The sequence below is a fragment of the Trachurus trachurus genome, assembly GCF_905171665.1.
Source record: "Trachurus trachurus genome assembly, chromosome: 21".
NCBI classification, from domain to species: domain Eukaryota; kingdom Metazoa; phylum Chordata; class Actinopteri; order Carangiformes; family Carangidae; genus Trachurus; species Trachurus trachurus.
This window is the reverse complement of record NC_139899.1, coordinates 16,034,964-16,062,885: the sequence shown is the minus strand read 5'-3', so window position 1 is coordinate 16,062,885 and position 27,922 is coordinate 16,034,964. Positions and strand designations below refer to the sequence as shown.

The 27,922-nt window shown below is 40.0% G+C and overlaps 3 protein-coding genes across 4 annotated transcripts in view; 1 reads left to right on the top strand and 2 right to left on the bottom strand.

Annotated features, from left to right (window-relative positions):
- ubr3 (ubiquitin protein ligase E3 component n-recognin 3) overlaps nucleotides 1-20,086 on the bottom strand; it is a 36,858-nt gene extending 16,772 nt beyond the window's left edge. Inside the window, exons 1-29 of one of the 2 annotated variants that reach the window (XM_083996742.1) lie at nucleotides 19,643-20,086; nucleotides 18,181-18,320; nucleotides 17,695-17,847; nucleotides 17,161-17,316; nucleotides 16,571-16,611; nucleotides 16,362-16,428; nucleotides 16,149-16,279; nucleotides 15,739-15,967; nucleotides 14,415-14,594; nucleotides 13,399-13,532; nucleotides 13,151-13,237; nucleotides 13,001-13,066; nucleotides 12,818-12,907; nucleotides 12,592-12,720; nucleotides 12,389-12,441; nucleotides 12,147-12,280; nucleotides 11,705-11,790; nucleotides 11,479-11,620; nucleotides 10,295-10,391; nucleotides 9,098-9,239; nucleotides 8,719-8,823; nucleotides 8,472-8,642; nucleotides 7,230-7,262; nucleotides 5,952-6,397; nucleotides 4,448-4,536; nucleotides 2,344-2,493; nucleotides 1,183-1,316; nucleotides 602-712; nucleotides 103-303 (exon numbers count right to left, since the gene is read on the bottom strand). In XM_083996742.1, the coding sequence (XP_083852868.1) occupies nucleotides 103-303; nucleotides 602-712; nucleotides 1,183-1,316; nucleotides 2,344-2,493; nucleotides 4,448-4,536; nucleotides 5,952-6,397; nucleotides 7,230-7,262; nucleotides 8,472-8,642; nucleotides 8,719-8,823; nucleotides 9,098-9,239; nucleotides 10,295-10,391; nucleotides 11,479-11,620; nucleotides 11,705-11,790; nucleotides 12,147-12,280; nucleotides 12,389-12,441; nucleotides 12,592-12,720; nucleotides 12,818-12,907; nucleotides 13,001-13,066; nucleotides 13,151-13,237; nucleotides 13,399-13,532; nucleotides 14,415-14,594; nucleotides 15,739-15,967; nucleotides 16,149-16,279; nucleotides 16,362-16,428; nucleotides 16,571-16,611; nucleotides 17,161-17,316; nucleotides 17,695-17,847; nucleotides 18,181-18,320; nucleotides 19,643-20,076 (4,131 nt within the window). In that variant the 5' untranslated portion in view covers nucleotides 20,077-20,086. The remainder of the gene's footprint in view (nucleotides 1-102; nucleotides 304-601; nucleotides 713-1,182; nucleotides 1,317-2,343; nucleotides 2,494-4,447; nucleotides 4,537-5,951; nucleotides 6,398-7,229; nucleotides 7,263-8,471; nucleotides 8,643-8,718; nucleotides 8,824-9,097; nucleotides 9,240-10,294; nucleotides 10,392-11,478; nucleotides 11,621-11,704; nucleotides 11,791-12,146; nucleotides 12,281-12,388; nucleotides 12,442-12,591; nucleotides 12,721-12,817; nucleotides 12,908-13,000; nucleotides 13,067-13,150; nucleotides 13,238-13,398; nucleotides 13,533-14,414; nucleotides 14,595-15,738; nucleotides 15,968-16,148; nucleotides 16,280-16,361; nucleotides 16,429-16,570; nucleotides 16,612-17,160; nucleotides 17,317-17,694; nucleotides 17,848-18,180; nucleotides 18,321-19,642) is intronic. The other variant, XM_083996743.1, reaches the window with a different exon arrangement.
- An 818-nt stretch (nucleotides 20,087-20,904) lies between these two features.
- mettl5 (methyltransferase 5, N6-adenosine) lies at nucleotides 20,905-23,169 on the top strand. The gene is made up of 7 exons (XM_083996173.1): nucleotides 20,905-21,065; nucleotides 21,157-21,271; nucleotides 21,585-21,769; nucleotides 22,296-22,378; nucleotides 22,459-22,510; nucleotides 22,586-22,635; nucleotides 23,054-23,169. The coding sequence occupies exons 1-7, from the start codon at nucleotides 20,966-20,968 to the stop codon at nucleotides 23,093-23,095; spliced, it is 627 nt and encodes a 208-aa protein (XP_083852299.1). The 5' UTR covers nucleotides 20,905-20,965; the 3' UTR covers nucleotides 23,096-23,169.
- On the bottom strand, nucleotides 23,127-27,864 carry ssb (small RNA binding exonuclease protection factor La). Its single transcript, XM_083996172.1, has 12 exons — nucleotides 27,760-27,864; nucleotides 26,532-26,595; nucleotides 26,344-26,447; nucleotides 25,146-25,320; nucleotides 24,869-24,976; nucleotides 24,669-24,772; nucleotides 24,229-24,300; nucleotides 24,100-24,142; nucleotides 23,860-24,000; nucleotides 23,581-23,767; nucleotides 23,363-23,485; nucleotides 23,127-23,270 (listed from the first exon to the last, which is right to left on the bottom strand). Exons 2-12 carry the CDS (start codon nucleotides 26,586-26,588, stop codon nucleotides 23,191-23,193), a joined length of 1,194 nt encoding a protein of 397 aa, XP_083852298.1. The 5' UTR covers nucleotides 26,589-26,595; nucleotides 27,760-27,864; the 3' UTR covers nucleotides 23,127-23,190.
- Nucleotides 27,865-27,922: the final 58 nt, after the last annotated feature.

The window sequence follows — 27,922 nt, the reverse complement described above, 5'->3', positions numbered from 1 at the left end:
ATGTTCCCACCAGCCACTGATAAGTTGACTGTGTTTGTAGCACAGCTGTGTAAAACATTCAAGATGCTTGTAGTAATAGCTGGATGGATTTGTAAAACTTACAGGGAAAAGGCCAAGTTTCTCCTGAAGATCTTCGACCTCCTTTACAAGCACACACAGCTTCTTGTTTGTGGGAGAGTGCCACGCACCAGCCTCTGTGGACCGCCCGGGGCGACAGGGAAGGACACTATTGGCAAACTGTCGACAGAGTGGGCACGTGAATTCACCCTTGTCAACAGAGAAACCCTGGAGGACCTGGTCATTCTGGAGAAGAAGAAAAAAATCATGACACATGAAAGTTAAATCTGACCTATGCCTTCCACACTCTTAAAGACTTAAAAGAAGAAGAATGGCACATATTTTGAAAATGTCAAGTGCTTCAATAATAATGACACAAAAATGAAGTGAAGAAACAACTTGCATTTAAGTAGCTGGAATAAGATTGTGTCAGGCAAACTCACTTTACTAATAACTTGAATGGTTAATCAGCTGTTGACAAAATTGGGTATTGAATTTTCTGTCAACGTGCTCATCAGTTTACAACATCCAGGCTCTCTCTTACCCTCAGAGACTCCATGTATGACTTGTGGCAATCTATATGCAGAGTGTGTCCACAGGTCTGGACGTACACGCCCCCATCCCAACCTATTGACACAGACTGCAGACAAGAACTCTGCAGAGTTCAAAAGAGAAAAATCACATCAATTAGAGGATGAAAACCAGCCTTCAAGCATTCAACCTCCTGCACCTTTTTGTTTATTTTGTGGTGCTGATGAATTAATGGATTTTTATAAAAAATAAATATATATCTGAATTAGCAAACACCATACAACAAAGTGAATATAAATCAGCTAATGTGATTCTGCTTTCTTATGAGGAATTTAACTAAGAACCAGACTACAAAATTAATACACAGCACAGTATTTAGTTATATATAAAGTTAATTGTCACCTCAACTTAGCTTAATAGGTTTAGTCCAAAGTGATTTTATGACATGCATGTAACCTCAGTGTCAAGAGATTCATAGACAGGATGAGAGCTGCTGAAGCTGCCAATTTACACACACAAATCCATATGCCTCAAAATGCTCTAAGCACGTTGAGGTTTTTCTCTCTGGTGTAATATTTTTTGCAATACACCCACATCTTTGAAGAACCGTTGCATGAGCGTGAGCCTGACATCATGAGCCACTCCACACGTGTCCGCAGGGTAGATGTGCTCTTCGTCGCTCGTTGGCAGCTTCTTAGCCTCTTTGTTTTTGCAGCGATGCCCAAGCACTGAAAGACAATTGCAGAGATCAGTGGTGGGTAATGATCAGTCTGACTTATTCAGCGTCAACATGAAAAAGTCAGGGATTGCGATCAGAGTTTCTGTCTTAGGGCTGCGTTTTTCAAATCATTATATTTTCCCTCATCCATTAATTGTTTGATTAAACATTTAGATGTCAAACAATCTAGAGGCAACACATTTTCCAAGTTGTAGGTTAGAAGCTGTTTTTGCTTGATAAAAAACAATTCACTGAGTATGCTTTGTTACCATCCAGCCTTCAAATTTACATGATTATACTTTTTTTTGCCATAATGCAAAACAATTAATTTACAACACAACAGGACAATGTCAAATTTTAACTGATAATGGTCTCTGGTTGTCAGAATGGACAACGTAATGAATGGACCTGCTGTTGGACAAGACGTTCTGTGACATTGAGGTCAGAGCCTTCTGAACCTTTTCACAGAGTGACTAATCATTAATCAAACCTGCCATTTATGGATGACAGTGAGTGATCCGCCCTGTCCACAAAAATGGAAAAGAAATTACCTCTTACAACAGAAGGCTCCATGTACAAGAGAGCAGGGATCAACATGAATGATAAATGACCTAATTAAAACCATAGTTAAAATCGCCTATTAAAACTCTGATTCACAATATGGTGGATCAAAGGTGCCACGAATAACTGCCCATAAGGACAAAGATGTGAAAGATGTGACTGTCTACGAAGGATTATATATATATATATATATATATATATATATATATATATATATATATATATATATATATATATATATATATATATATATATATATATATATATATATATATATATATATATATATATACATATACACATACACACTGTATATACACACACACACGAAAACATGGTATATATTCATCATGTGTGATTCATTCTTGATAGATATTTATACATCTTCTCAAAACTTTCTTGATCAATCTCTTCCAAACATAGCACTGGGAAAGTTAATTACACAGCAAACTCAAGGATGCTGGGAAGTGCAGTACCTGAGGATGCCTGGAGAAGAACCACTAGGCCAGTGGGACGGTCCTCAGTGGAAGGTCCACTCTGACCACAGATCACACAGTCATAAAGAACCTCAGACTCCATCACTTCAGATGCTCCTAGATCCATGGCCGCCTCCGTTTCAGGGGATTCTGTCACAAATGGTCATATAACATTGTTAATACCGTAAAAAATAAAACTGTAACAATTGGACAAATCTGAGAGGTTTTAATTTGTGTGGCCAGGGGTACCTTTTGTGTTTTGTATTTTTTCAATTTATACCATTTAATTTATTCACGTATTCATTTTGGTTCAGTGTTCTTGAATATTTTATTCTCCTTGTACAAAACTGGTTAATTCAGAAATAATTCTGATCATATTCTGAATTATATACTAAAAATTCACTGTTGCAAATAATTTTGGCCAGGAGACCAGAGTCCAAAAAACATACTTCGGGAAGAAGAATGGGTTCACACAGCCAGAATGGGCAGTGAGGTGCGTAACTTCCATACATCAATACTGGGAAAGTAAGGAAATCCACTCACTGCTTTCCTCATCTGCATGATTGGCACAACACCAGAAATTAATTACTGATGTGAAATTAGTTTTAAATGTTAAGAACCATGTTCAATTTGAGCAGTAAGTATTGTGGAGAAATGTCAAGCTGTGTAGGAAATTGATTTATTGCTTTTTGAAAAGAATATGTTCTCAGGAGAGGTCACCGTGTTCCTGGGGAAATGAAAGCTGTTTGCATTAGATGTCAACACTACAGTTTTAGCCTCAGGCCGTCTCGGTGCACAGAGCCACCATTGGGTGCGCATGCTCACACATACACACACGCGCACATTCACAAGGTAGGATGGCAAGGACACAATGTGTTGGTGTGATGCTGCTTCATGCATAAACTTCTGATTGCTCCTTTAAGCATTGTATGCACGCTCACCAGTGTCCACGTAAGACACAAAGTATGCTACTCTTACGATGAGAAATATATTTCCAAGGTTTTTAAGTGAACTTTGTTTTCTTCTCTATCAAAGTTTGGTTTCAGGGATGACCTCAAAACCACACAGCAAGTTCAGCTGCTTTAAATGTAATACTGCTCCAAATTCAGAGTTACCAGAACTTGGTGCTGGAGAATGGCACTCAATCTCACACTTATTGAAGAAAATATTGCCAAATTATTATTGTTGAAAAAAATAATTAAGATTAAACATCCTACACTACTTTCACTTGGTTGACTGATCTTTCACTGTCATGATGTAATGCCAGCAGTGAGCTTGACGTAAAGCAACTTAAGTTACTGCTCAGGAAGAAGTGTACAGGCAGAGGTCAGACTACAGACCTTCCAGAACGGTCCATCTGATCACAGCAGCTATTATTCACTCACTAACCATGCTGCGTCAGGGTGGGCCTTGGGAGTCCAACCCACTATTAGTGCTTTGATCCTATGTGCCCTCAGCCAGCAACCACTCACAATCCCACAGGAACACTCTCCTCTCAGTGCCTCCTAACAGGCCTCCAGACCCCATAAGCACGAGGTGGCCCGCTGTCACCTTGCCCCAGTGAGAAAGGAATAGCAATGATAGGTTTAGCCAACAGCGTGTTTCTGCAAGCGCTACGGTAGCAAGATGTCCTTCACACAAAAAATGTTAATGTGTTTTATGCTTTTATGAAAAGGTCATGTACGCCACTGTCAGAACAGACCCAGTTTGATAAGCAGACTCTATCAGACTGGATGTTGTAGCTGTGCATGGTACAACAGTGCAGAGTCAGATCTTGCTGAAGGAAAACATATCCAGAACAGTGCTCATTGTAGATTTTCATTCTGTATTTTTAGCCCGTGCTGCTGGTTTATTCAAAGAACGAGCTCTCTCGTGAATAAAAGACTGCCCAAAGAAATTTGTTTATTTTAGAACATTTCAGACGTGAGTGAGCACTCACAGTTTGTGACCAGGCAAAAACAATGTGTGTTATTAAATTCACCAGAGTAGAGAGAAGTGAGAAGAGGATACCGGATAGACACACTATATGCAAGTAAAGATTGTACAAGCACATGCACTGCACTGTTGCTGCTCTGCAAAAACAGGTGAACTGGCCTTTTCTTACCAACATCCATAGCAGTTTCCATGAAGCTCTTCTGCCTGGAGGCAAATTCAGCAAGCAGTTTCTGCTGTCTCTCTCTCGCCCTTTGACGTCTGAAATGAAGAACAATGAGAGAAAGATTTTTAAATGTATGTGAACAACAACTCAAAACTAAATGAAAATGATATTTTTTGCATATAAGTCTACTGTCTTTTAAAAGTCATTTCAACCTGTACTGAAACAACTGAATAATTTCAATGAGAGAAGCTTCACTCTGTAAGTGAAAACAGGGATTTCATTTCATACAAGCTCCTAGCAACCACCTGCTCTATGCAAGATAATTAATTACTGCCTATCCACCTAACAAACACAGCACAGTGTCCTGGGATTAAGAGTTTATGTTGTGCAGTGCATGTGTCCCCTGATCACCCAGAGCATGTGCAGCACATTCCTCAGTGTCGTGGGACGCCGTTACATGTCTGATTTCAACAAAGCTGTGATGTGAAAGTTTGAAAAGGTGGTTATTAAACTAATGTGGTGGGTTGAGCCCCCACTCGGCAGACTTACGGGGCGAGAGCTGACTGCAAATTAAGTCCCTAATAAGAGGACATAAATAAATGCAGACAGGAGCGTCACAGCTCAATAATTTTCACTGATGGCTTCAGGGGTGCCGACAACCAGCCTGAGGAATGGGCAGCGGCTTCTCACTCCTCACCGCCGCTGACCGCACTGCTGCCTGGCTGTTGCCATGGAAACCGAGTTTGTGTGAATGGGATTCGATTCTACCTTTACCTTTGTCTGCGGGGTGAAGCCAACCCCAAAAGCAGGCCATTATCAAATGGTTATAGCCCATTCCATCATCATTACAGGAGGGAAATGGAAGACACAGACTGGTGGGTGAATTTGAGGTGAAAAGGCAAAAACCCACAGAGTTTGACTGTACATGGAAAAACAGGAGTGCGTAGGTATTATTGTCTTACTAAAGAAGATAGTAGGCAGATATTTAATATGTTGAGAGGTTAATTAAAACCATGAAAATGTAGCTCTCAAAACAGGCTTCATTGGCAGCTGCTTCGGCCGCATGTTAACGATGACATAGAGAACATTTGTATTTTGTCACTCGGCACATCTGATGCCCCACTGTGATTTGTACAGCAGTTTGAATTATATAATGTGACAGGCTGAGACGAACTGTAACAGTAATTAATTATAACACCCTTTGATTTGCAGTCACTTTGACTCAAGCCTCTTCTTTGCAGCAGATAGATAAAGAACAAAGCAGTGTGAGCAGATACACATTATGTGTCCTTGCCCACATGACCTGCTTTAAGCTGTTGTTGCAATTCAACTGTAAGATTCTTGTAGTCTTATAAACAAAATCAAAGATTATGTCTTGATTAGATTAGATTAATACACACAGTAGTGATGCATCATCCTTTTTTAAAAAGCTGCAAGAGCATAATATCAAAGGGCAACAGCTACAACAATAATAATATCAAATGCAAAATGGAGCTACAGACTACATTACCTCTCTTCTTTATCCATGGTCTTTTTGTCAGTGGGACTGTTCTTCTTTGGTGGCACTGGAGGACACACCTTTCCACAAATGTCTTGGATGCTACGCTTGATTTGGCAGCTGCGTGTGGCTGCCTTGGTGAGTATGCGCTCAATGGCTGTGATGCCGTCTCCGTGAGCGTGACGGCTCGTGTCCATGTCCTCCAGCCAGGACGCCGACAGAGAGTTCTGCTTGGACGATAGCTTTTGGTGGAGCTTGATGAGCAGTGACAGCATGCTTTCTCTGATCTCCAGGATCTCCGTCACCAGCTGTGGCTGGGTGCCCGGTGGGACCCAGCGTGTGGAGGAGCTCTTGGGCCGGACGACCTGGGTGGCTTCGGTGTTGCTGCGGTTGATTATCTCCTGGAACTTCCTCCGACGCTCCGCCACAAGACTGAACACCTGAGCTTCACGCAGGTTCTAGGAAAGCACACATTTATTCATTTTCATTAAATATCATGTGGATATTTTGTATGAAACACCTGTGTGTGTGTGTGTGTGACTGCCATGTTCTATGAACCCACAGCCCCACACACATAAACTCATCTTACAGCCCTTGATACATATCAAGTATCAAGCCCACACTGCATCACCACGATACACAACCAAAAGATACGAGAAAAACTTGGGACCAACATCATACTGAATTTCACCTTTATCTGGGCATTTTGACAGACATGTCTGTTAGCACAAACATCGTCTCCAAAAAACACAAATAATGTGATGGATTGGAGAGTTGCTTCCTTGCTATAGTCAGACAGGGACAATACTGTCCATTATAAAATTTCAGCTGACATCTCATGAATACTTTCAGTAGTGCTCAGAACAACCAAATTCCTAGGAAAATTCTAATCGTACTGACATAAAATCACATAAGTCATCTGAAAGATTGTCCTGACCTGACCTGACAAAAAAGGCCCAGAGCTGCACTGTTAAATAAACATACATCATATAGCCCAGTCAAGGCAACATCAATCATACTGACGTGCAGTTAAAAAGCGTTTACTCAAACCTGCATTACACACGTAATTAGTTTCAGCAGTCAAGAGGGAGGGGAACTGCTGAAGCATGACATTATACACACGCCATACCACACCAAGGCAGACCTCCTTCCAAAAGCACAAAACACACACACACACACACACACACGTGCACAGAAATTCTTTCATAACAAAGGATAAATTGGAAAAATGCATCTGCTGGTGGCAGAGCCATCAGCCTTTTTCTATAGAAATGGGTGCAGGACAACTACCTCTCTCCAATTCCCTGAAAGACGCCTGGAATTCTGTGGAGCGAGTACAGCAAAATGAGCGACAACAATAAAGACGATATGGAACACGAAGGAACCACACACAAACAGTGTCAAGTGATAAATAAAGCCTACTCATGGCAGGGCAGAGCTCAAACAACATCTGAAAACAAACCAAACATGTGCAATATAAGTCTTGAAATGTTGTTGTTACTCTTAACTTAAAAATAAACCCAGAAAGTTTAACTAGCATTTTTTTCTGATTAATGTACTGTATTAAGTATTCATGTTAGGTCACTGCACTGCAAAGAGTAGGGAAGGCCTATTTCAATTAGTACTTGCAAAGCTAGTGAATTATTTAAAGCAGTAGTTTAACATTTTTGGAAATGTGCTTGCTTTATTTCTTGTTAATGGTACTAATAAATGAAGCCAGGATCCAGTTAGCTGAGCACACTAGCAACTCTATAAAGCTCACTAATTAATACTTCAAATCTCATTTATTTAATCTCCACAAAATCAAAATGTTAAAAAAAAAAAAAAAAAGTTATTTACATTGCTAGATGGTTTTACATGGAGTTTTTTTTCTAGCTGGAAGCCAAAAACAAGACTGTATCTGTGGCTGCACCTCATTCGGCTGAGCCAGCATGACGCTTGTTACATAGTGAAGAGGATGGAAAAGTCGGATGAGGGTGATGGTAACTCTGATTCAATCTTTACACAGCTTTTACCGGTGCACACAATACACCCACTACAAACTGTGTGAAATCTGTCTATAGAATTTTATTGTTCATGAATCTGTTGTTGTTATTTTTGTTTATTTGCCACACAGAGCTATTGATTTAAGTGGGCATAAGCTACACAGCTACACGTGCCATGTTATGTGCCTAATCGTGGAAACCACATCCAGCTGTCACTGCGCTGGTTCATTAGCTGGTGGAGGACAAAAAGACACAAAAACAAAATTGTCAGCAACACAGGCCTGGCATGCCCTATGCTTACCAACACTTTATAGCTAATCTAAAAAGTAGTCAATTGCCTCCTAATACCATCCAGCAGATGTACCACAACACTGTCATCCCCCTAGAGTGTATTTTTGGCCACCTGATGAGTCCAAGTCTAATAATCACCGTCTTTTGAGCTTGGGTAACCAGACAAATGGTCTAGGCCTGAGCACGGTGTTCAGATTTCTTCTCCAGCCAGAAACACTGTGTTGTAGTTATTGGTGCTGTAATTACTTTCTTTTACCTGGCCGTAAGAGGACGCTTCAGTGCTGGTGCTGGGAGGGGCCTCTCTTTTCACTTCAGGGGCTGTCTCAGGAACCCGAACCCTCACAAAGTTGATGACATGGTGCAGATTGGAGAGGAGATTGGTGCCGGGGAACCAGCTATCATGGCAGTGCTCCTCAATGCAAGGCTCCTGGGGGTATAAGATATACATTATATAGGATGCTGGTGTGCAGTCCACACAAGTGAAAAGACTGGCTGGAACTCACCTCGTCCTCCTTATTTTCTTGAACTTGGTTGTCCAACCCGAGCTCGATCAGGTACAGCACCATGCACAGCACATGCTCAGACATGTTCTGATGATCCATCCATATCTTAAACATAGAAGAACACATAGGAATCGTCTGCAAGTTTATCACCAGTTCTCCGTTGATGAAAACAGCTTGAATGATAATGATGCAAAGCTTCACAGTGTGGTCTGTTCTTTTATTGCTGCTCCTTCTGTATTTTGTCAGGCCTGAATCGTACAGGTATTATGTAACATGTCAGTGCCAATTAATTGCCAAGACATTACAGTGGCACTTCTGATTAAGCTAAAGCGCTAAACTGAGACCACATTATCATATGAATAGATGTTGAAAGGTTCACCTTGTAAAGGAGAGTGAAAATCACAATGTGCAGCGTCTTGCAGTGCAGCAGCTTGATTAGGCCTTTGTAACATGGGTGCAGGGGCGTCCTCTCCTTGTAAGGTGGCCATGGGTTGCCGGTGTGAATACCAGACTGCTTTAGACTAGAAGAAATCATCATCAACAATAAAATAAATATATAGTATTAGAAAACATCAGCAATTACCACACCAATAAGGATGTGGGCTAGCTTACAGAGGTTTGAAAAGCAACATAAAGTATAACAATTGGAGTAATAAGAGGCTGACAAAGTGACACCCAACATCATTCAGAGTAATTCTCTGGACAAAAGATCTCAGTCTATGTAACAGAATAGCGGCTAGGAAGCACGGCCGCACACTCTATTAGTGATGATGGGCTCATTATTATATAAAACCAAGGCCAGTTTGACAGGCCATCCATCAAATGCAAACAGTGTGAATGAGCAACATGAGGCTGGTATCAGACTCTGAAGGTGGCAATGGCAGCTTCAATGTGTTTTAAGGAGAAATATGGTTCTGTTCCATCAAGACAGACAAGTATTACCCATAGAATAATGTACAGTATAAGCTGTGTGTGAAAGAAGTGCAGTTCACTACCAGTGCCCTATCCACACTTTCAATTACATTAACACCAAAAATGGCCAAAAGAAATCCCATTATAAAAAGGATTATCTTCCCAAGTGCTGTACCATTTAAAACACTGATACACTCTGTGAGGGGCCCTTCACTATAATTAGCATCCCCCACACGGCCAGTGACCTTAAAGAAAATTAACCCCCAAGTATCTCCTTCTCCACCTCCACTGACATGTTTGTCTTGGGAGACGTCCGCACCACGATCAAACAAGAAAGATTTCCTCAATTCTATTACGATTTAGGCTGAAATAAATTGATTTTTCTCGACAGCTACCTAATTGGAAGCACCTCTAGCGGCCAGCAGACCTGACCTTTCTTATCATGTCCCTTTAGGGCCAGGTGAGAGAGGGGACCCTGCGACACTCAACACAGCATGATTCAGGTTGGCTTTGTCAGGGATGACTGAATATAAACACGCCAACAAAAGAACGTAGTAGTGCAGAAAAACATGATGCGATGAGGTTTTACTATGATAACCACTGTTCTAATTTAAACACATAGCCATTTATTTAGGGGGAAATGAAGGCAATAGTGTTGACTTACAATGCTGAGTATCTGTCCATTGCAGACTGGACGTCACGCCGGTAGACTGTTCTGAGAACAACCATGATGGGGTCAAACTCCTTTTCCCACACCTCCGCTAATTGAGAGAAGGGAGAGAAATGCGTTTCAACCTCTGGCACAAAGTGACATTGATTCACTTCCTTCTTGGCTTCACCTTCTCTATGTAAGTGGTGTAAGTCTGACCCCAAGTGGTTGGTTGATGCAAAAAAAAAAAATTACATAGCAGATATTAATTTGAAAGAGATTTGAAGAGACATTTACTCTGACAGTAGGTTGTCTAGGATATCGTCCTTTTAAAGAGGGGGCTGAGTAAACATTTGTTTCCATTATATGCCAGATTTGCCATATTTACTTAAACACATTACTGTATCTGTCAGGATATAAAAAGATATTGCTCTTCACACTGGACAGCAAAATTATTTTATTGTCCCTAGGCACAAATATAGAACATTTTTTGAATTTACTCATCTATGCTAGTTCTACACAATTTTACTTATAACAATTAAATTACGGTACTAATCATGTTGGGACCATATTTCTGTATAGGCTCTCTGTTCAAATTAAAATACCAGAGCCCTGTGAATGGTTTAATATTAAATGGGACATTGCACCAATATCTATTCAATCCATTTTTACCCAACTGAAATGCCCAGTTCTACAGTAACCAGGAGAGCTTGACACACTGCAACTTAAGAAGACACAAAGACACAATCATGCTGTAAATTCAGAAAAAAACACTTTCATAATTTTGACAACACAAATAAAAATCACAGGGCTGCCTGCCATTTATCCCCCTTCTCTGCAGTCACTGTTACTGTTAGCACTACAGTTGTCCAGTGGAGGGCAGTAAACAGATGAATCTCCATCTCGATGTTGTCCCCCTGGGATAAATTGTTGTGCAGATGATAGACAAAAAGCAACACTCCTATAACGCTCTTACTTACCACTTCAGACTATATGAAAGGGCAATGTCTCACTGAGTTTTGAACAACTGGTAACTAAAACCATCACCCAGAAACCATCAGATTATTTTTGGTTTCCAGATTCAAATCAAACCCCTTAACACATATCAACACATGCAATTCTATGTAAAGATAAAGATATTCCCCATGACACAATTCATTCATCCCTTGTTGAAATGGTCTGTTACTAAATCATCCTACCTTTAGGTGTGTACATGCCCTGCTGCATAGAGCCTCCAGGTTCAAACACCGGTGCTTTGAAGTCGGCCACAGCTGAGAGCATCTCTTCAAAACTACAACTCCCTGGTATGATGCCACTCTTTGGGTTGGGATTCTCAGGAATCTATAAAAACACTTAAGGAAAAAAATGTCCTGAAAGATTAAGTACCACTGTTGTTTGATGTCTTTGTTAAGTACTGAAGGATACAAGATCTAGTAGTGTGCTGTGTGTACGGTCATTCATACACAACTGTGAGACCATCTCAGCCCGAAGGATCTCATCATCCGTCATCCCTGTTTGAGAGAATTAAAATAAGAGTGAATCTAAGGACAAACTGACAAGGAGAACAGTCCTACACTGAATACCAATAGGTGAACTGCGAGGGCAGGTTGTGTTTAAGCAAATATCATGTTACGGTTTCAGTCAGTTTAGGCAAGAGTTTCCCTCTCAATAATACTGTTTCCTGTCTTTAGTGGAGATATTATGGACAAGAGTTATGTGAGTGTCATTTAAACTAATACAGTCACAAAATGCCAGTCTTAATGTGTGGATGTTCACATGGTAATGTTTACGTTGTGATGGAAAAATATAATGTGTTCATTTAACTTTGTTAACCATTATTGTATGGATCCTTTATTGTATCACTTACCCAAATGGATGCGAAGGCTGGTCAGTATGACCAGGAAGGTCAGGGCTCCTTCAAGCATCGGCCTCTCCTGCTCTGAGTCTAACACGGCATTCTGATGCTGAGACGCCATTGTCAACAAGTCGACCACCTTAAACCTGTGTGGCAGAAAATGGTGAACAAAATGATTGCACTGCCACTAAACTTTGCGCAAGTTAATTTAAATTACGCAGTAGCAGAAAAATGATATGTATAAGACAGCTCACCTCTCAAAAACACTTGAGATGAAGTAGTCAGGATCCAGCCTTGATGCACAAACCTGTAAAGTAAGATACATATGAATAAAAGGATGTAAGGACAAAAGCAAATGTAAAACCTGAGCACTATGTGTGATCCAGCAGTGTTACTGCACACATAAATTAGCCTGTATGCCAAATACATAACGCACAACATAATGAATAACCCTAACCTGGAGCAGATAGATGTCAGGGTCAATCATGGAGTTGCAGAAGTGTGACTGCACGTATGTCATAGCCTGTCCCTTGATCTGTAGACCATTCCTGACCCACATGTTGCTGTGGATCTCTGACAGGCATGCCTGCGGACAACGCAAAGTTTTCATAAACACAAGGCCACAGACATTTACAAGTGAACACAAAATTGTGAATCTGTTCATTTGCCCTTAAGTGACATACCTGGATTTGGAGTGGATGCACCATGATCTTCATCAGCATCTCTTGGTCAGGCAGGAGGCTGTCCAGGTCCAGGCCTTGGCACTTTATAGCCTGAGAATTTTCAACCAAACAATGAAATTTCAAATGTATAAAAACACACACACAACACAGTTAAGTCTTAAGAGATGAGAGCCTCTGTCATACCTTGCTGAGAAACATAGCATAGTAGCGATGCAGTGGCAGGTGAAATGTCACTTGATTTGGAGCAGGCTGTGGGAGAGATATAAGACATGAAAAACGGGAAAGGAATTCTTGTTTATATGTTCAGTTTTTTGTTTGTGTTTTTCAATTCACCTCATCAATGAAGCCAATGGCATCAAACCAGATCTGAAGGGTCTCCAAACAGTAGCGTACCACAGTTTTAGTATATTCTTGTGTCTCCTGTTGAAAGACAGTTGAACATGTTAAAAATTCATATGGGGTTATACAGTTAATGCATGCAGCACAGGAAGCCTGAGATGCATCTTCCATTAATCAAGATCATCAGGAATGCACACAGGAGCTGAGTGAGAGAGCGGTCTCATAGTAACGACGGGACTTACTTTGACTTTGCAGTGTGTTAGGAGACCCCACATTGGTTGTGCACAGGCCTCCAGCTCTGCTGCAAATGCAGCATAGTACGTCTGAGACTCAAACTCCACGTGTTCATTCAACTCCCGCTTATTCAGGTTCATACCTGTCACAGCAGGAAATGGTTAAAAAAAAGTTAGACAAATACATTACATGGCTTCCACTAACATACGGCAAGTTATTCATTAAAAAGGGCCACAAAGAATGGGACTTTTGTATCTATTAAAATGTCTGTATGCACGAGTAGATATTCATAAATTAGCAAATACAACGATGATAGCCAGGTCCTCTCTATAAACCAGGAGAATTTAATGCAAAAGTAGTGCAGCAGACATGCATAGAATGCAATGGTGACACTGTGCAAATAACTTCTGCAAGAGGATACTCAGGTCCACTGTGCAGGGGTGAGTCTTATTTTTAGGATGGTGGTCGAGTGCACACGGCGAACGAGCAGCACTGTGCACAATTCTAATTCAGTGACAAAGCGTCACACACATTCACTACCAGGTAGTATTTTTAGAATAGGACAGACGAGATATGCCTTTGTCTTGGTATCATATTGTTGGTATATAAAGAATAACTGAGATATGATTTACATCAACTGTTGAGTTAGCATCACATATGACAGAGATATTGTGGAAAATGTCTAAACTGCACTGTCATAACTGAACATGTGGGGTTCAAGTGAGCCAGTGCTAATCAAGACATAAATAACATTGGGGAAGATAAACACAAGTGATGCTGTGAGATCCAAGAGCAACACCTCTTCCATTATCATCTGTCCCAATTTATACAGTTATCATCCAAGTTCCAGCGAATACAAGTAACGCCAAACGCTGCTACCATCCGTGCATGAATGTGTGTGTGCAAATGTGTGATTGAGAGGTATTGTGAAGTGCTTCGTCCCACTCATGTTAAAAAAAGAAAAAAAAATAGCACAAAAGTGCTGTCAATTTACCATCACATACCATATCAAATAATGACTTACCCTGGAAAAATGACACGAAGCTCATCCACAGCATCAACAGAGAATGGTCCTCCAGAAACTTTTTTGCTACACTTTGGTGTGAGAGGATGTTAATAAAATCACTAACTAATGGCCAGTAGGTGTTGTTCTTCAGCAGTGCTTCGCTGCAGTTCACCACAACATGACGACTGTTTTCTTCATCTGGAAAAAACAAAAAGAAAATGGCATATGAAGTTGAGGATATTTTGGTTCATATTGCATTTACTTATTTAAAAAGGCAAAATATCAAAAGGAACAAATAAGAAACAGCAGACAGTACATTTTCCAAATAAAGATGCAAGATTAAAAACTAGAATTACCACCTCACAGAACTGTTCCTCTGCTAACCAGCCAAGATAAATTAGAGCACTGAATAGTGACCAGAAGCGTTTTTGCAAAACATTATGACATCACTGTGGCTATTAGCCATTTGGATATAAACTTCATCACTTTTTTTTTTTATCTTATTAGACATTTGCGTTGAACTGTGTCATAATTAGCATTAAAGTGTAATTAAAGAGTTGTGTCCAAAAGCTTGTTTTATGAGAACACAGAGATCTCCACCTTTCACCATCAACATCCACTCCCTCCGTCTTTGTGTCCAACAGACTGTTTGAACCAAATTTGAGGAAATTCCCTCAAGTGAGAGAAATGTCACATTCACAAGAAAGGGACACGTGTAGTGATGTATGGACAGATGGACAACCCAAAAATATACCTCCAGGCCTGGCTATCTTTGGCACGGCGGGATAAAAAGGACTGCACTCAAAAGGAAAAATTCAAGAGTATTTCACCCAGAGACAGTAAAAATGAGAAGGGGAAGAAATATCGGTGCATGTATTATCTGCAATGAGAATGAGTAATGATTGATGCAAAGCAACATTAGAAGTTGCATTTGCCTCTTTTGAGGGAAATTGTTCATTTTTTTTCGTTATTTCAACACTTTATATACTTTCTATGCCATTTTTTGTAAAACAAAAAAATATGTTCAGTTTGAATGAATACAGATCTAATGAGGAACCACAAAAAAATAATGACCACCTTGTCATCTATGCCTCCTCACCCAGTCGGAAACATGGGGTCTTTTGAATAGCTGCATACAATTTTACATGTTGATATGTTACATAAAAGTTCCATCTTTAAACTCAATGTTCAGTTTGTGAAAGCGACAGTTTCCCCGTGCATATTGCTAAAGAGATGGTGTGATGCAAACGTCAGCCTCACCACAACCGGCTGCTTCATTCTTTACCAAAACTGTTGGAAGTGTGATCAGCTGTGCTGAATCCAGCACATTTGGACGACTTACCTTGAAGTTCACTTTTGATAAGGCAACTCTCCATCATGTAGAGGAGGACTGTGACCATGATGTCCAGAAGCTGACACTCCTCTGTCACATGTCGAGCCAGCTCCTCGTTGCTGAACAGCTGCACACTAATATGTACAATGCGGTTGGACATGGTGTCCGACTCGTGGCTCTTCATCAGCGTTTTCATGATGAATGCATAATGCTGAACAAATGTTTTTGTAAAGGTGATCTGACAAAGAGGAAGAAAAAAAAGCACAACACATTAAAAGCTTAATATTACAATGTCATCCCATTTAAGGAGGAAAATTCAGCTTGCAAGAATCATTTCAGTTAACTAAACCTGTGTCATGATTATAAGGGATAATGGATTGTATTTAGTCACATTGTATTATATAACAAGAAAGGTGTACCTTGTAATCTTGATCTGGCAACATGTTAAGTAAGAAGGTAACCATCTTCTGAGGAAACTCGTATTTTATTGTCCAAAACAGCAACTCCTCCAGAAAGCATTTATGCTTTAGAGAGTCAATAATACTAGGGTCTGCAGGCAGAAAAGACACATAATGAAAATGGCACCTCAGGTAACACGTCTTCTTGATGCATGACATTGTCTTTATATTTACCTTTGGTACTGCTGCTCAGCTTAACCCTCTTCCTCTGACCAACAGATTGCCCTGCATCTTGGTCTTCCTGCAAGGAAACAAAGAGTACAGACACAAATACCATTAAATGGGTCTGAAAACATATTTGCTGTAACTGTAAATCAGTTCATTTTGATCAATATATTAGTTTAATAATTATTGGAGTCATAATGCATGCACAAATACTGTACCTCTTTACTGGACTCATCTGGGCTCCCTGGTGCAGTGGAACCTAAAGAAAAAGGAAAAACACAACATTTATCTACCATTGACAATTAGCTATTAGTATTCAAGCAGTACAGTACTAAGGTGTGGCATGTTCCAACTCTAAAGCTCCTGAGGAGCTAGAGGAGGAGAGTTAGAGTTGGAGAGGAGATAATCTCAGGTAATAAGGTCACTTACTGTTCAATGATAAATGTTATCTCTTTAGCTAAACTAAATGATACCACATATGAAGATTCATTTGAATAGTCATGATGCAACACCTCAGGTGTGTGAAGAGGGTCAGAGAAAGCAGTTATTGCAAGTTTATTAACTGTGTTGTTTTATAAGACAAAGTTGTATAATTCAAAGCCAAATATTTGATTTATTTTTTTTATTTATTATGTATATATGTTTTATGTTTCAGTTCCTGTTTGCTTGTTGCAAAAACCTGACATTATGATTCCTTCACATGTAGACTTTGACTCCTGCAGTTTATCAAGAATTTAGAGGACAATTTCAATAGTTGACAGAAGCTTAATGAAAATATACTTCATATCAAGTGTTATGGTTATCTTACCCAGGAGTACCATTGCTCCAGCACCTCCTTCAGCACCAACCGTGACATCAGCAGTGGCACCTTGGGATTTCTCCTCCACAGACACCAGACCTGAATTCTTTAACGCTGACAAGTATTTGTCATAGTTCTTTTTAGCGTACAAATTCTCCTCTTGGCCTGCAACGTTAAAGCAAAATATTGTGCGCTACGTCAACAACTACTACAGTAATGTTTATATCTGAGGATGAAGAAAACTTTATTGAAACCAAATTTGAAGAATTTGGGGGACAAAAAAACTGGAACCTGACTTAGAGATGCACACCAAAACGTTTCCCTCTTCCCGCAGTCATATGAAATTTTGGTATGTATTTTCTTTATTTCCTATTTTGATGTTTTTAGGAACTGACTTAGGTTATGATGAATAAAGACAGAATAGTACAGTTACATAAGGCCCCATGGCCCAAGGCACAAGGAAAGGAACTAGTACGATTTGTGTGGAACGGTAATTCTAGACAATTATCAACGCGCGTTGCAAACACTGGTGGAGATATTTACCCATGCTCAACTCCTTGAATGTTTGCTGATTGGTCAAGATCTTTGTCAGTACAGTCCTCATTGCTCCTCCCATCTTTGTGAGCTCCTCCAGGAAAGAGATTTGAGGCTCCAGCTGCTGCAAGACTTTCTGTAGATCTCTCTCAGTTGAGGTGTCTGGTAAAGCACGATAACAGATAAAAGTCATGAGACCCTGCACTTTGTGAACGTAATTGTGGATGTAAACAGTTGTATAACATCAGTCGTATCCAGACTGCACGGGTGGCCCTGTTTGCATTTGATATGCAACAGGAGAGTCACACCCTATGTAAAAGCTCAAAAATAGAAGGGGACTTAAAGGTGACATATGTTTGGTACTTTCTTTTCCTGAAAGACAGGGATATTATTTAAGTAATTTTTCACAATTACCATTCTTGTTCAAATTGGGGAATGAGAATTATGATGTCACGTCTTTAAAAAAGAGAAGACTGATGTTCTGACTGTTTTCACCTGGTTCGATGTATCCATCCCTCAGATACTGGATGATACAGAGGATAAACCGAGGAAGAACCATCTCAGACATCAAGAGAAGGTCTCGAGGTATTGAGGGAACATTTTCCCCTGTTCTCAACCGATGTCGTCGGCAAAATCTGTGTTAAAAAAAAAAAAAAAAAAAGTTAACATATGTTGGCATTGCAGACCTCACAGACATCTACATAGCCATGTCTCTCTTTCTATATCATTCATTCTTACTTTAATTTTTTATTGAGAATGAAATTTGTAAGTACATTTTATTTAGCCCTATACCTGAAATTGATTAAAATAGAAATAACACAGGTCTGACTAGTTAAAACCACTGCAACAACAAACAAATGAAGACAGAGGGTAGGACTACACAATTAATCAAAATGTGTCCTGACATTGTTATGTATTGTTAAAACAATAAGCATTGTGGTGCTTCACAGATAAATCCTGCAGACCTTTCAATGAATATTAAATCCAGAAATTACCATTCCAAATGAAATCATGATATCTGTCAGGATACGCACAATATAATCTCTTTGTGTTAGCATATCTAGCTCCAACGGGGATGTAACTGTAGATGTTGTGAAGACAAGTGCCGTTTCAATTGTTTTAACAGGTGAAACGAGAAACTGGGTATGACTGTCCAAGAAAAATGGGTGTGACTGTCTTGACTAACCAGGAAGCTCGCTAGAGATGTAACATCTATAATTATAGTTGAATAGTAGGTTGGGTTGTATTACAGGTGGTTGTGATTTTGTATCTCTGCACATATGCGAGTGTGAATCATTGCAACACACAGGCTACTACATCTCTTGCTCAAGACTGTATTTGGAACAGACAAAACAGTCAAGCTCGTAAAAGCACAAAGTGGAGCTACTGACACTCTGACCCACGTCATATAAGTGTTCAAACAAAATATTATCCAGTAGCTGCATTAATTTAGCATTTAGGGAGGAACACATTATCATCACCGTCAGTTAGAATTATTTGAGGGAGAGGGAGATGAAGCTGTGATTAGTTATACAGCTGTGTTTCACATTAGCAGCTACACAGCATCAAGGCCCATCTCCATGACACGATGTTTCCATAAACAAACACACCTGGAGCAAACCTAACCAGTTTGATATCGGTGCAATAACGACCTGGTGTAAGCTCCAATTAGGGCAGCGAGCAGCATTACAATTGCTGTTATGGTTAGCAAGTCAGGCTAACTCTCCTCCTGAACCGTGGGTTTCCTATTAACAAATGCCAGCAGCAAAGCCACGGTCATAACTGTGGCAGGTTGGCCGTGACATATAAACATGTCTCAGGCAGAGATATTTGGAAACTGACAGAGGCTACCTAGCCGAGTCAATTTAATTTCCTTTCCCCACCGGGACCTGTCAAAAAAAAAAAACGACAGAGGCTACTAGCATAGCAGCTTAGCCCACAGCTAGCCCGGACTTACCCACTCTCTCGCATGACATTACTGTCTCCACAGTCACAGGCCCCGCCAGCCTGGCTCCTGAACATGTTGAAATCATGGCCCGTGTGGTCTCCGTTATTGAAGCACTCGGCACACAGCGACATGCACGGAGAGATGCCACAGGTCCGGCATCGATATGCCACGAAATTAGCGGTCCAGACCAAGCCGCACAGAGTCGCGTTGTCATAGGACCGGACCGTTTTGCAGAACTCCTCGAAACCTTCGCCTCCTGCGATCAGACATTTACACCAGTCCAGCGCCTCCGTGTCGGCCGCTGGTTTTTCGGGATTTAGCACCGCGTCGAGCAGCTCCTGGAGTTGCCGGAGCCCGGTGCTGTTGTCAGTCCGGTTTAAGTCTGCCTTCAAGTGGGCGGCAGTGCTTTTCTTGTCCCGGCGCAGCAACGACGCCGCCATCATGCACTCTGGCTTGTTGTCCACAAATTTATTTTTGTTGTCTTGGGTCCATGTTCTCGGACTTTCTCGCGATACGACAGACAGTCTCTTCTCGGCACGACAACGGCGCTTTGGCTTTACGTGGTTCGTTGTTAGCTGCTGGCGGATTTCCAATATTGATTTGCGCTGAGTGTAAAATGAACACAAATAAATCTCATTCAAGTATTTGATCCCACAGAGCCTCGTATTGGTTTTTCTTGCAGCAGCGTCTGTGGTGGTTTGCTTGTTTAAACAGCTTAGTTTATAAGGTCACCTCCTCGGAGCTGTTTTGTTTTCTGGTTTCTAAGCAACTGATAGCCTCGTTTGGGACCCTCCCTTTTATATCCAGCCAATGGGCCTGTCCCACCATACACAATATACATCTAAATTATATACTGTAACCACCATACCACTATCATCGGACTGATAAATAAGATAAGATGAAAATATTCTCTTTGTGCAGTAAGGCAATATAATGCTGTGAGAGAGGGCCATACGTCTCTGGTAGCACTAACGTCATAAATTATTACATCATCATCATCATCATCATCATCATTACAGGCTTGTCTGTGCGTGTGTGATGGCATTGCTTTTTAATAATGTAAAGCACTTTGTGCTGCACATTTGTATGAAAAGTGATTTATAAATAAATATCGATTTGATTATTATTATTATTTGTAATCATTATAGAATATTTGTTTTATTTTTAGTTGATTAATTTTATTTTTTTAAGGGAGCAACTAGTTTTCAAGGGAGGAACTACTGTCACTCATACCGGGTCGGATTGTTTTGGTTGGTGCACACTCGACTCCACTGCGGAAGTGGTCTTCAACCATGCCCAAAATATAAATGTGAGACAGCACCTCGTTTAGTGATGAAACTTAAAGAGTTAGAGAGTTGCCTTCAGCAAGTGGACGTGTTTGAAGAGCCGAAAATCCTTCTTGAACAATATCCAACCAGTCCTCATATCGCAGGTGTGGGGGCATGTGATATTATTTGAGAAGTTTATGTAGTTATCGTGCACTGCTCTCATTAACTCTTGTGTTTATTTCCCTCTGCCTGTAGCATGCATGCTTTACACAATCCATAATACCTTCGATGACATTGAGGGTAAACTAGTGGCGGATCTGGGATGTGGCTGCGGCGTCCTCAGCATCGGAGCTGCGATGCTCGATGCAGGGTGAGAGCGTCATCATCACATTATTTCTCTCTTTTTTTCCCCACCTCTCTCTCATCCCTTTATCTTTTTCTTTTTTTCCCCTTTTTAATTTTTTGCCCCTTTTATTAATACACATACATGCAATAAACAGATAAACAATTATATACATCTGTAATAGTCCAGAGTTTTTATAGCTTTTCTGTCTCTCATGTTGTGTAGTAGTTGCATGTAATATCGGGTTTCTATTTTGAATTCATTCAAAATTTGTTTTTTTTTGGGTGGCAATTTACACACATACATCTTTAATGCCTTTTCATCTCGATCTCTTCTGCAGTTTGTGCGTCGGTTTCGACATTGACGACGACGCACTGGACATATTCCGAAGAAATGTGGAGGAATTTGAGATTTCTACCGTGGACCTGGTCCAGTGTGACCTGTGCTCCCTGGAGCAGGATGCTTATGCCAAGAAGTTTGACACTGTAATAATGAATCCGCCGTTTGGGACCAAACACAACCAAGGTGAGTGCCTGATCTAAAGGAGCTGCTCTGGTTATTTAGTAATGCAAATCCACAATGTGTGTGTCATGTTCTGACTTGTACAGCATTTTGCGTAAATCAATGCAATTCAGTAGCTCCACCTTAAACCATTATTGCCTATACAGTACACCCATGGTGGATGTGCTGTTGCCAATTCCAAAGTTTATAACTCCATGGCACCAGACGACAACTGCATTACAGAATCTGATTTTAAAAACTTTAACACCAATATTTTTACAGTGACCTTCATTTGGCTTATGTCATTTCATCCATTAAATTTGTCTACATGCAACTGTGGACTCGAAATTTGTTTTCTTTTGAGGCATCAGTATTATCTAGTGAAGTGTTACATATAGTTTTCCCAGTCAGTTATGACCTGGATTGACATGAATTATATTATAAAGTACCAATCAAAGGAACTCTCATGACATGAACTAGATTAGAGACCTCCAAAAGCTGGTCATGTGTCAATACAGTTACTCATTACTTTTATTCTTTTTTTTCCAAGGAATGGACATGAAGTTCCTCAGGGCAGCTTTAACGATGGCAAAGACAGCAGTGTACTCACTTCATAAAACATCAACACGAGAGGTGAGTTCAGGTTCCCTCACCACCATGTCAATGTCAGTGAAAACAAAGCTCAAGTCCTAATGGTTATGACCTGATTACAGCATATACAAAAGAAGGCTCATGATTGGGGAGTCAAGATGGAAGTAGTAGCAGGTAAGAAAAAAAAACACACTACGCATTCTTTACGATTGAAATAATTGACAATCTGACAAGTTTCTTTCTTTACAGAACTAAGATACGACTTGCCAGCGTCTTACAAGTTCCACAAAAAGAAATCAGTAAGCTCATACACTACCGTCTCACACAAAACATACATGTTTTCCAGCAGAAACCCCCACATGCGTAAAATGAAACACATCTAAAAACAATTGAATTTTTATAAATGTTTATTTGCTATTCACATATGCAAACTTAAAAAATTAGCAAAGCGGATATTCTCGTCACTCAATGTAGAAATTCTACAACACAAAGAAAGAAGAAACACACATAGTGGCACACAGATTCTAGATGTCACACTGGTCTTACAAAAGCAACTAAAATGTCCCGGTGAAATTAAATTACTGTCCTAATTTTTGAATGATAAAACCAAAACATCTTAAGAGAAACATAGGTACATAATCAATGTGGGAGGCACAATATAATACAGGGACTTAAAAGGCTGAAAACTGATGCCAAGCATTGCAATTTGTTCTCTAGGTTGACATCCAGGTGGACTTCCTACGATTCTCCGAAGCCTGAAGTTTTCTCTGGAATGGATTTAATATGTCTCTGCATTTTTCACTGTATATAATAAATGTTTCCACAAAAGAAAAATTCTCCATGTGACCTCGTGATTAGGATCCATTTTCGGTTTTGGCGACCTTTGCTGCAGGCCCATCGGCGTCTTCTCGTTCTCTCTTTGGGGCTGCAGGGGCTGGAGGAAAAAAAAAAAGATTTAAAAAATGTTGGTGGATAAATCCCATGCCATTCGGCCAAATTATGAGGCTCTGAGGTTACTGAACTTACCATCATCCTCATCGTCGCTATCAAATTTAGTCTTTTTGCCTTGGTAGTGAGTTCTGCCATGATCTCTGCCACCTCTTCCCCTTCGTCCTCCTCTTCCTCGGCCGCCTGATCTTCCTCTGCCACCTTTAATGCAGACGAGATGCATCAGTACTAATAAATACTATGAACCACTGATAATCCGTGATAGCTGAATGATTCTGTTTGAAGGTAGTTTTTACCTCTGCTTTTGGACCTGTTGAATGATTCCTGCTGAGCTTCGATGATCTTCTTCAGCATCTCTTTCTCCTCATCTCCCTCCAGCACTTGCCAGGTAACGCTGTTGTTTTTGACCTTCAGCTCCTCTCCGTTTGCTTCTTTGGCCTTGTCGAATGCCTCCTTTGCGTTTCCATCAAAAAGCAGGGTGCCCTTGTTGGAGGTAAAAAAATAGAAGATGTTACTCATCACATGTTCTCACCCTGAGTTTTAAGACTTGGGGGAGGGTGGAGATTTTTATTCACCTCTTTGGCCCCTCTTGTGAAGTCGACCCACTTTATCTTTCCATGCCCCGAGAACAATTCATGAAAGTCCTCTCTGGAAACATCTTCAAGCTCTCCTGAAAACTTCAACAGGCAACCTGTCTGTTCATTCAAAAGCAGGCCCTACAACACAAATTACAAATTATTATTTTGGCAACACCATCATGTATGTGTGAGGTCATCCCAGTGACAGGAGCTGATAAAACTTAAAAGAGATCTTACCATTTCTTTATCTTCTGCATGCTTCTGCAGTTGCTCCTTGTCTCTAAATAACAGAATTTTTTTGTCATTCATTGTATTTTCACAAAATATACATTGTTATGGAAAAAAGGGCAGTGCTCATGTACTTACTGTTTAGCTTTAGCTTTGGACTCTGCTTTGAACTGTTTTCGCTCCCCTGCTTTCTTTGCATGGTAGTCTTCCCTGAAAGCAGAGCAGCCATCTTATGATTATTCTATGCAGAAATAATGAAGGCATCTGTGCAGCCATCTGTAGCTCCTTGAACTCAGATTGGATATTTTATGCCAAAGACTTCAGATGTCTTTTCTAGAAAGTGAACAGTCTGTCAAGTCATTCTTCTAATTCTTCATTCCTCAAATTTTCCTGGATAGTATTTTATGCTCTGGACCTGTATGGTGACTAAAGCCTTTGGCAAATTTTCTTTCAAATCGTTATAAATTTAAAGTGATAAAGTGAGTTTTTAAAAAGGGTGCTGTTAAATGTAGTTATGATGAGCTTGAATGCATATCAGTTGCACTGCAATCACAGCATTTGTTAACACCACAACTCACCTTGATAACACGAGCATCTCATTGTCTTTGAATGATTTGATGTCTGATCGCTCAAGGAACTGTTTGGCCGACTCTTCCGTGTCAAAACAAATGAAGATCGATCCCTGTCAAGATAGGAGGGAGAAAAATAAATCAGATATCGTCCCAGAAACACAGGAAAAAACATTTATCTTCTAAATGTTGCCAAAGACATATTATACCTTGAACTGTCTTTGCAGGTTTCTCCTCAGTTGAATGTTTTCTATGGTGCCTGTCTCATTCAACCACTCCTGAATCTCATCAAGAGTCGTCTCGAGAGGAAAACCTTTCTAGAGGACAAAAGATTAGAGGAGACAGATTTATACAGATCCTTGACATAGCAGCAGCAAAGTGTAAAGTTTGAAAATAGTTACTGCACAACAAAGTAACAACAAATATATGTTTTCTTCATCAGAGTTCTATATATTGGTGTGCATGGGAGTGGCTTCACACACTTACAATGTACACAGACTTGTTTTTGACAGCGTCTTTGTAATCATCATTCAGTTCGGGTAAAGGTTTGTCTGCGGATCTTCTGATTTTTGTCTTGTCTTCACTGACTTCCAAGAGACCAGTCTTTGATTTCTGGAGAGCTGAAACGATGACGCTGGTCTCTGAGGTTATAGACTTCAGTCTGGAAAGAGAAATAATGTCATCAGACACTCTGAACAGGACGTAGAGGTATAATTCAAGAGTTGCTTTCAAGAGTGTGTGTAAGTTACAGTATATACTGTATGACCTACATGGACATTCACTGCTACAAATGCAGCAGACCTCTAAATTATTGCTCCACTGCCATTCAAAGACCGAGGCTTGATAAAAAGATTGCTGACTCACACCGACTTCTGACTAGAACAGGTTCCAAATATGCAGCCGGTTGTGCTGAGCTGTTAATAGAAAGACGTCCGAGTCCAATGATGTAGCTAAAAGTGACCTGGCAACAAGTTCACTTCACCGTCCTGGTGAGGACATGCACTGGTCTTGCCCTGCCTGTTATGAGTCACACACCAGATTGACCAAGTGAGACCAAGTGATTAGTCATTATTGTTTATTCTCCTTTGTTCTGTCAGCTGTGACCATTTTGTGACCCACTTCTTTTAGCTGATTTCCCCCCTCCTTTGTTATTGAAGCTTCACTATTGGATTCATCACTGTTGTGCTGGTGACACCTGAGTCAGTGACATCAAGCAAATATAGTCTCATGAGCTGCTAAGAGCTGGATTTAATTCCACACAGTCTGTGAGATGTTTCTTATCATTTGGCAGCTGTTTTAAGTTTAAAGACCACACTATTATAAGATACATATTTTGATAAATGACCAGCAAAATAAGTGGAGGTCTACTGCAAGGACTGATTCACACTGATCCCTTGAGGCTGATGGTGACAATAGCAAAGAGCAACAACCATCAGAGTGAAAACAGGTTTGATAAATGATGATATAGATAAAAAAAAAAAAAGAGTATGAAATATACTGCTGGACATCACAGCAGACTGTTTACCAATACATATCTTTTGTTGTATGACCTGCCTAGTGTGGGTTGCACATTCTGAAGAATAATATGGAGCTCGTGCAAAGGAAACACATTATTGAATGCCTAGTAATAATCATTTTGCAGCAGTCTAAAGAGAGAATACAAAAATAAAGAGGATTAACAAACCTGTTGAATTTTAGCATCGTCTCCAAGGTCACCCAGCCGTCATCCTGCTGCAGTTGCTCTTTGAGGAACTTGTCCCTCATAAGATTGTGATCTCCGAAATAGTACTAGAGGTAACAAAAAGACTCATTATTTACAAGTCTAAGATAACTTATTGAAAAATGTAGACTACAAATCAGTGTCAGAATTACCTCTATTTGCCGTGCCACTTTGATTTCAACAGGAGACATCTCTTGCTTTTCTGCCATGATTGTTCTGTAGAAAACAGGAACCAGAATATCACATCTTTATTCTCACTCTTCTATGGATACAATTTGATGTAAATCAAAGGACTGAAACAACACACATCATCCACAATGCTCTTAACCAAACGGCTTAAGTAATTAAGCTGAGTGTCATTCATGGGTTGAAGCTTCTCAAATGTGGAGATTTTTTTTAAATAGTTTTTTCTGATTTCTATCGATGCAAATCGAACAGTTATGTGTGTTCTGGGCTGCTGGTTGGCCAAATGAAACAATTTAAAGTCACTACCTTTAGATTAATTTATATACTTCATAAATTACATGGCTATTGGATTTTTTTTTTTTTTTTTTTTTTTGCAATTTAAAAAAAATTGCATTTAAAAAGAATAAAGGGTCCTTGATAGGTTTTGATACAGCTGATTTTTTTTTCAAGTGTGAGCAAAGCAACCTATGTTTTCCTTTTCCACTTTATTTAAAGACGCCATAAAACAAATCTAAAAAATAAAATAAAAATTGCAAGTTAAAACGGAAGTATATGAAGACCAGATACCATGTGGGATTTGATCTCTTTATTTAGATTTGAGTGAACAGACTCTTTCGACAAGCTAGAGATCTGCACTATGTATTCTGTAATTTGACATTTAATAATAATAATAATAATAGTAATAATATGATGCAATTGAATGGTAAGACGCGGCTAGGAAACAACATTAGTCAGCTGGTCACCATCTTGGGCGTTGTGGGCCAAGTAAACAAAATCTTACAAGACAATTTAAATCAAACGTGAAATGAAGCTTTTGCGACATGAACAGTTGTCAGTCATCATTTCTTCTGATGTCATGCTGCTTCATGCAGTTAGCTTCATAGCTAACATGCTAGCTTAGCCTGCATGCAGCAGCACGCGAGTCAAAACCAGCCTTTTGGGTCTAGACGCGATACAAGTTCAAGGTTTACTCTGTGTAATGTTTAACCATGCACAAATTATTCGTGCGTATAAAAGTTATCTTAATCATTTACACTTTCTTTGACTATTTTCTAGCAACAGCATGCCGTTCAATCACGCCACACTACAGACTGTGCAGTACTGTTGTCCTGGAGAGGAAAAAAAGCACATTTACCAGGTATCATAAAGAAAATATTAAGGCATTTTCCACCCGCAGTGAAAACTTAAACTTACATTCTTGTCTTAGGTCGACGTTTACAGCACTTCTTCTGAATCAAAAGTATTCACTTCGCTGCTCGCACGTTGTGGATTCGGAACTGCGTGCTACGGAAAACACCGAGGACCAAAAAGGACTCGTCCACACGCTTGTGCAACAGCTTCCCCTAGCTGCAGGACG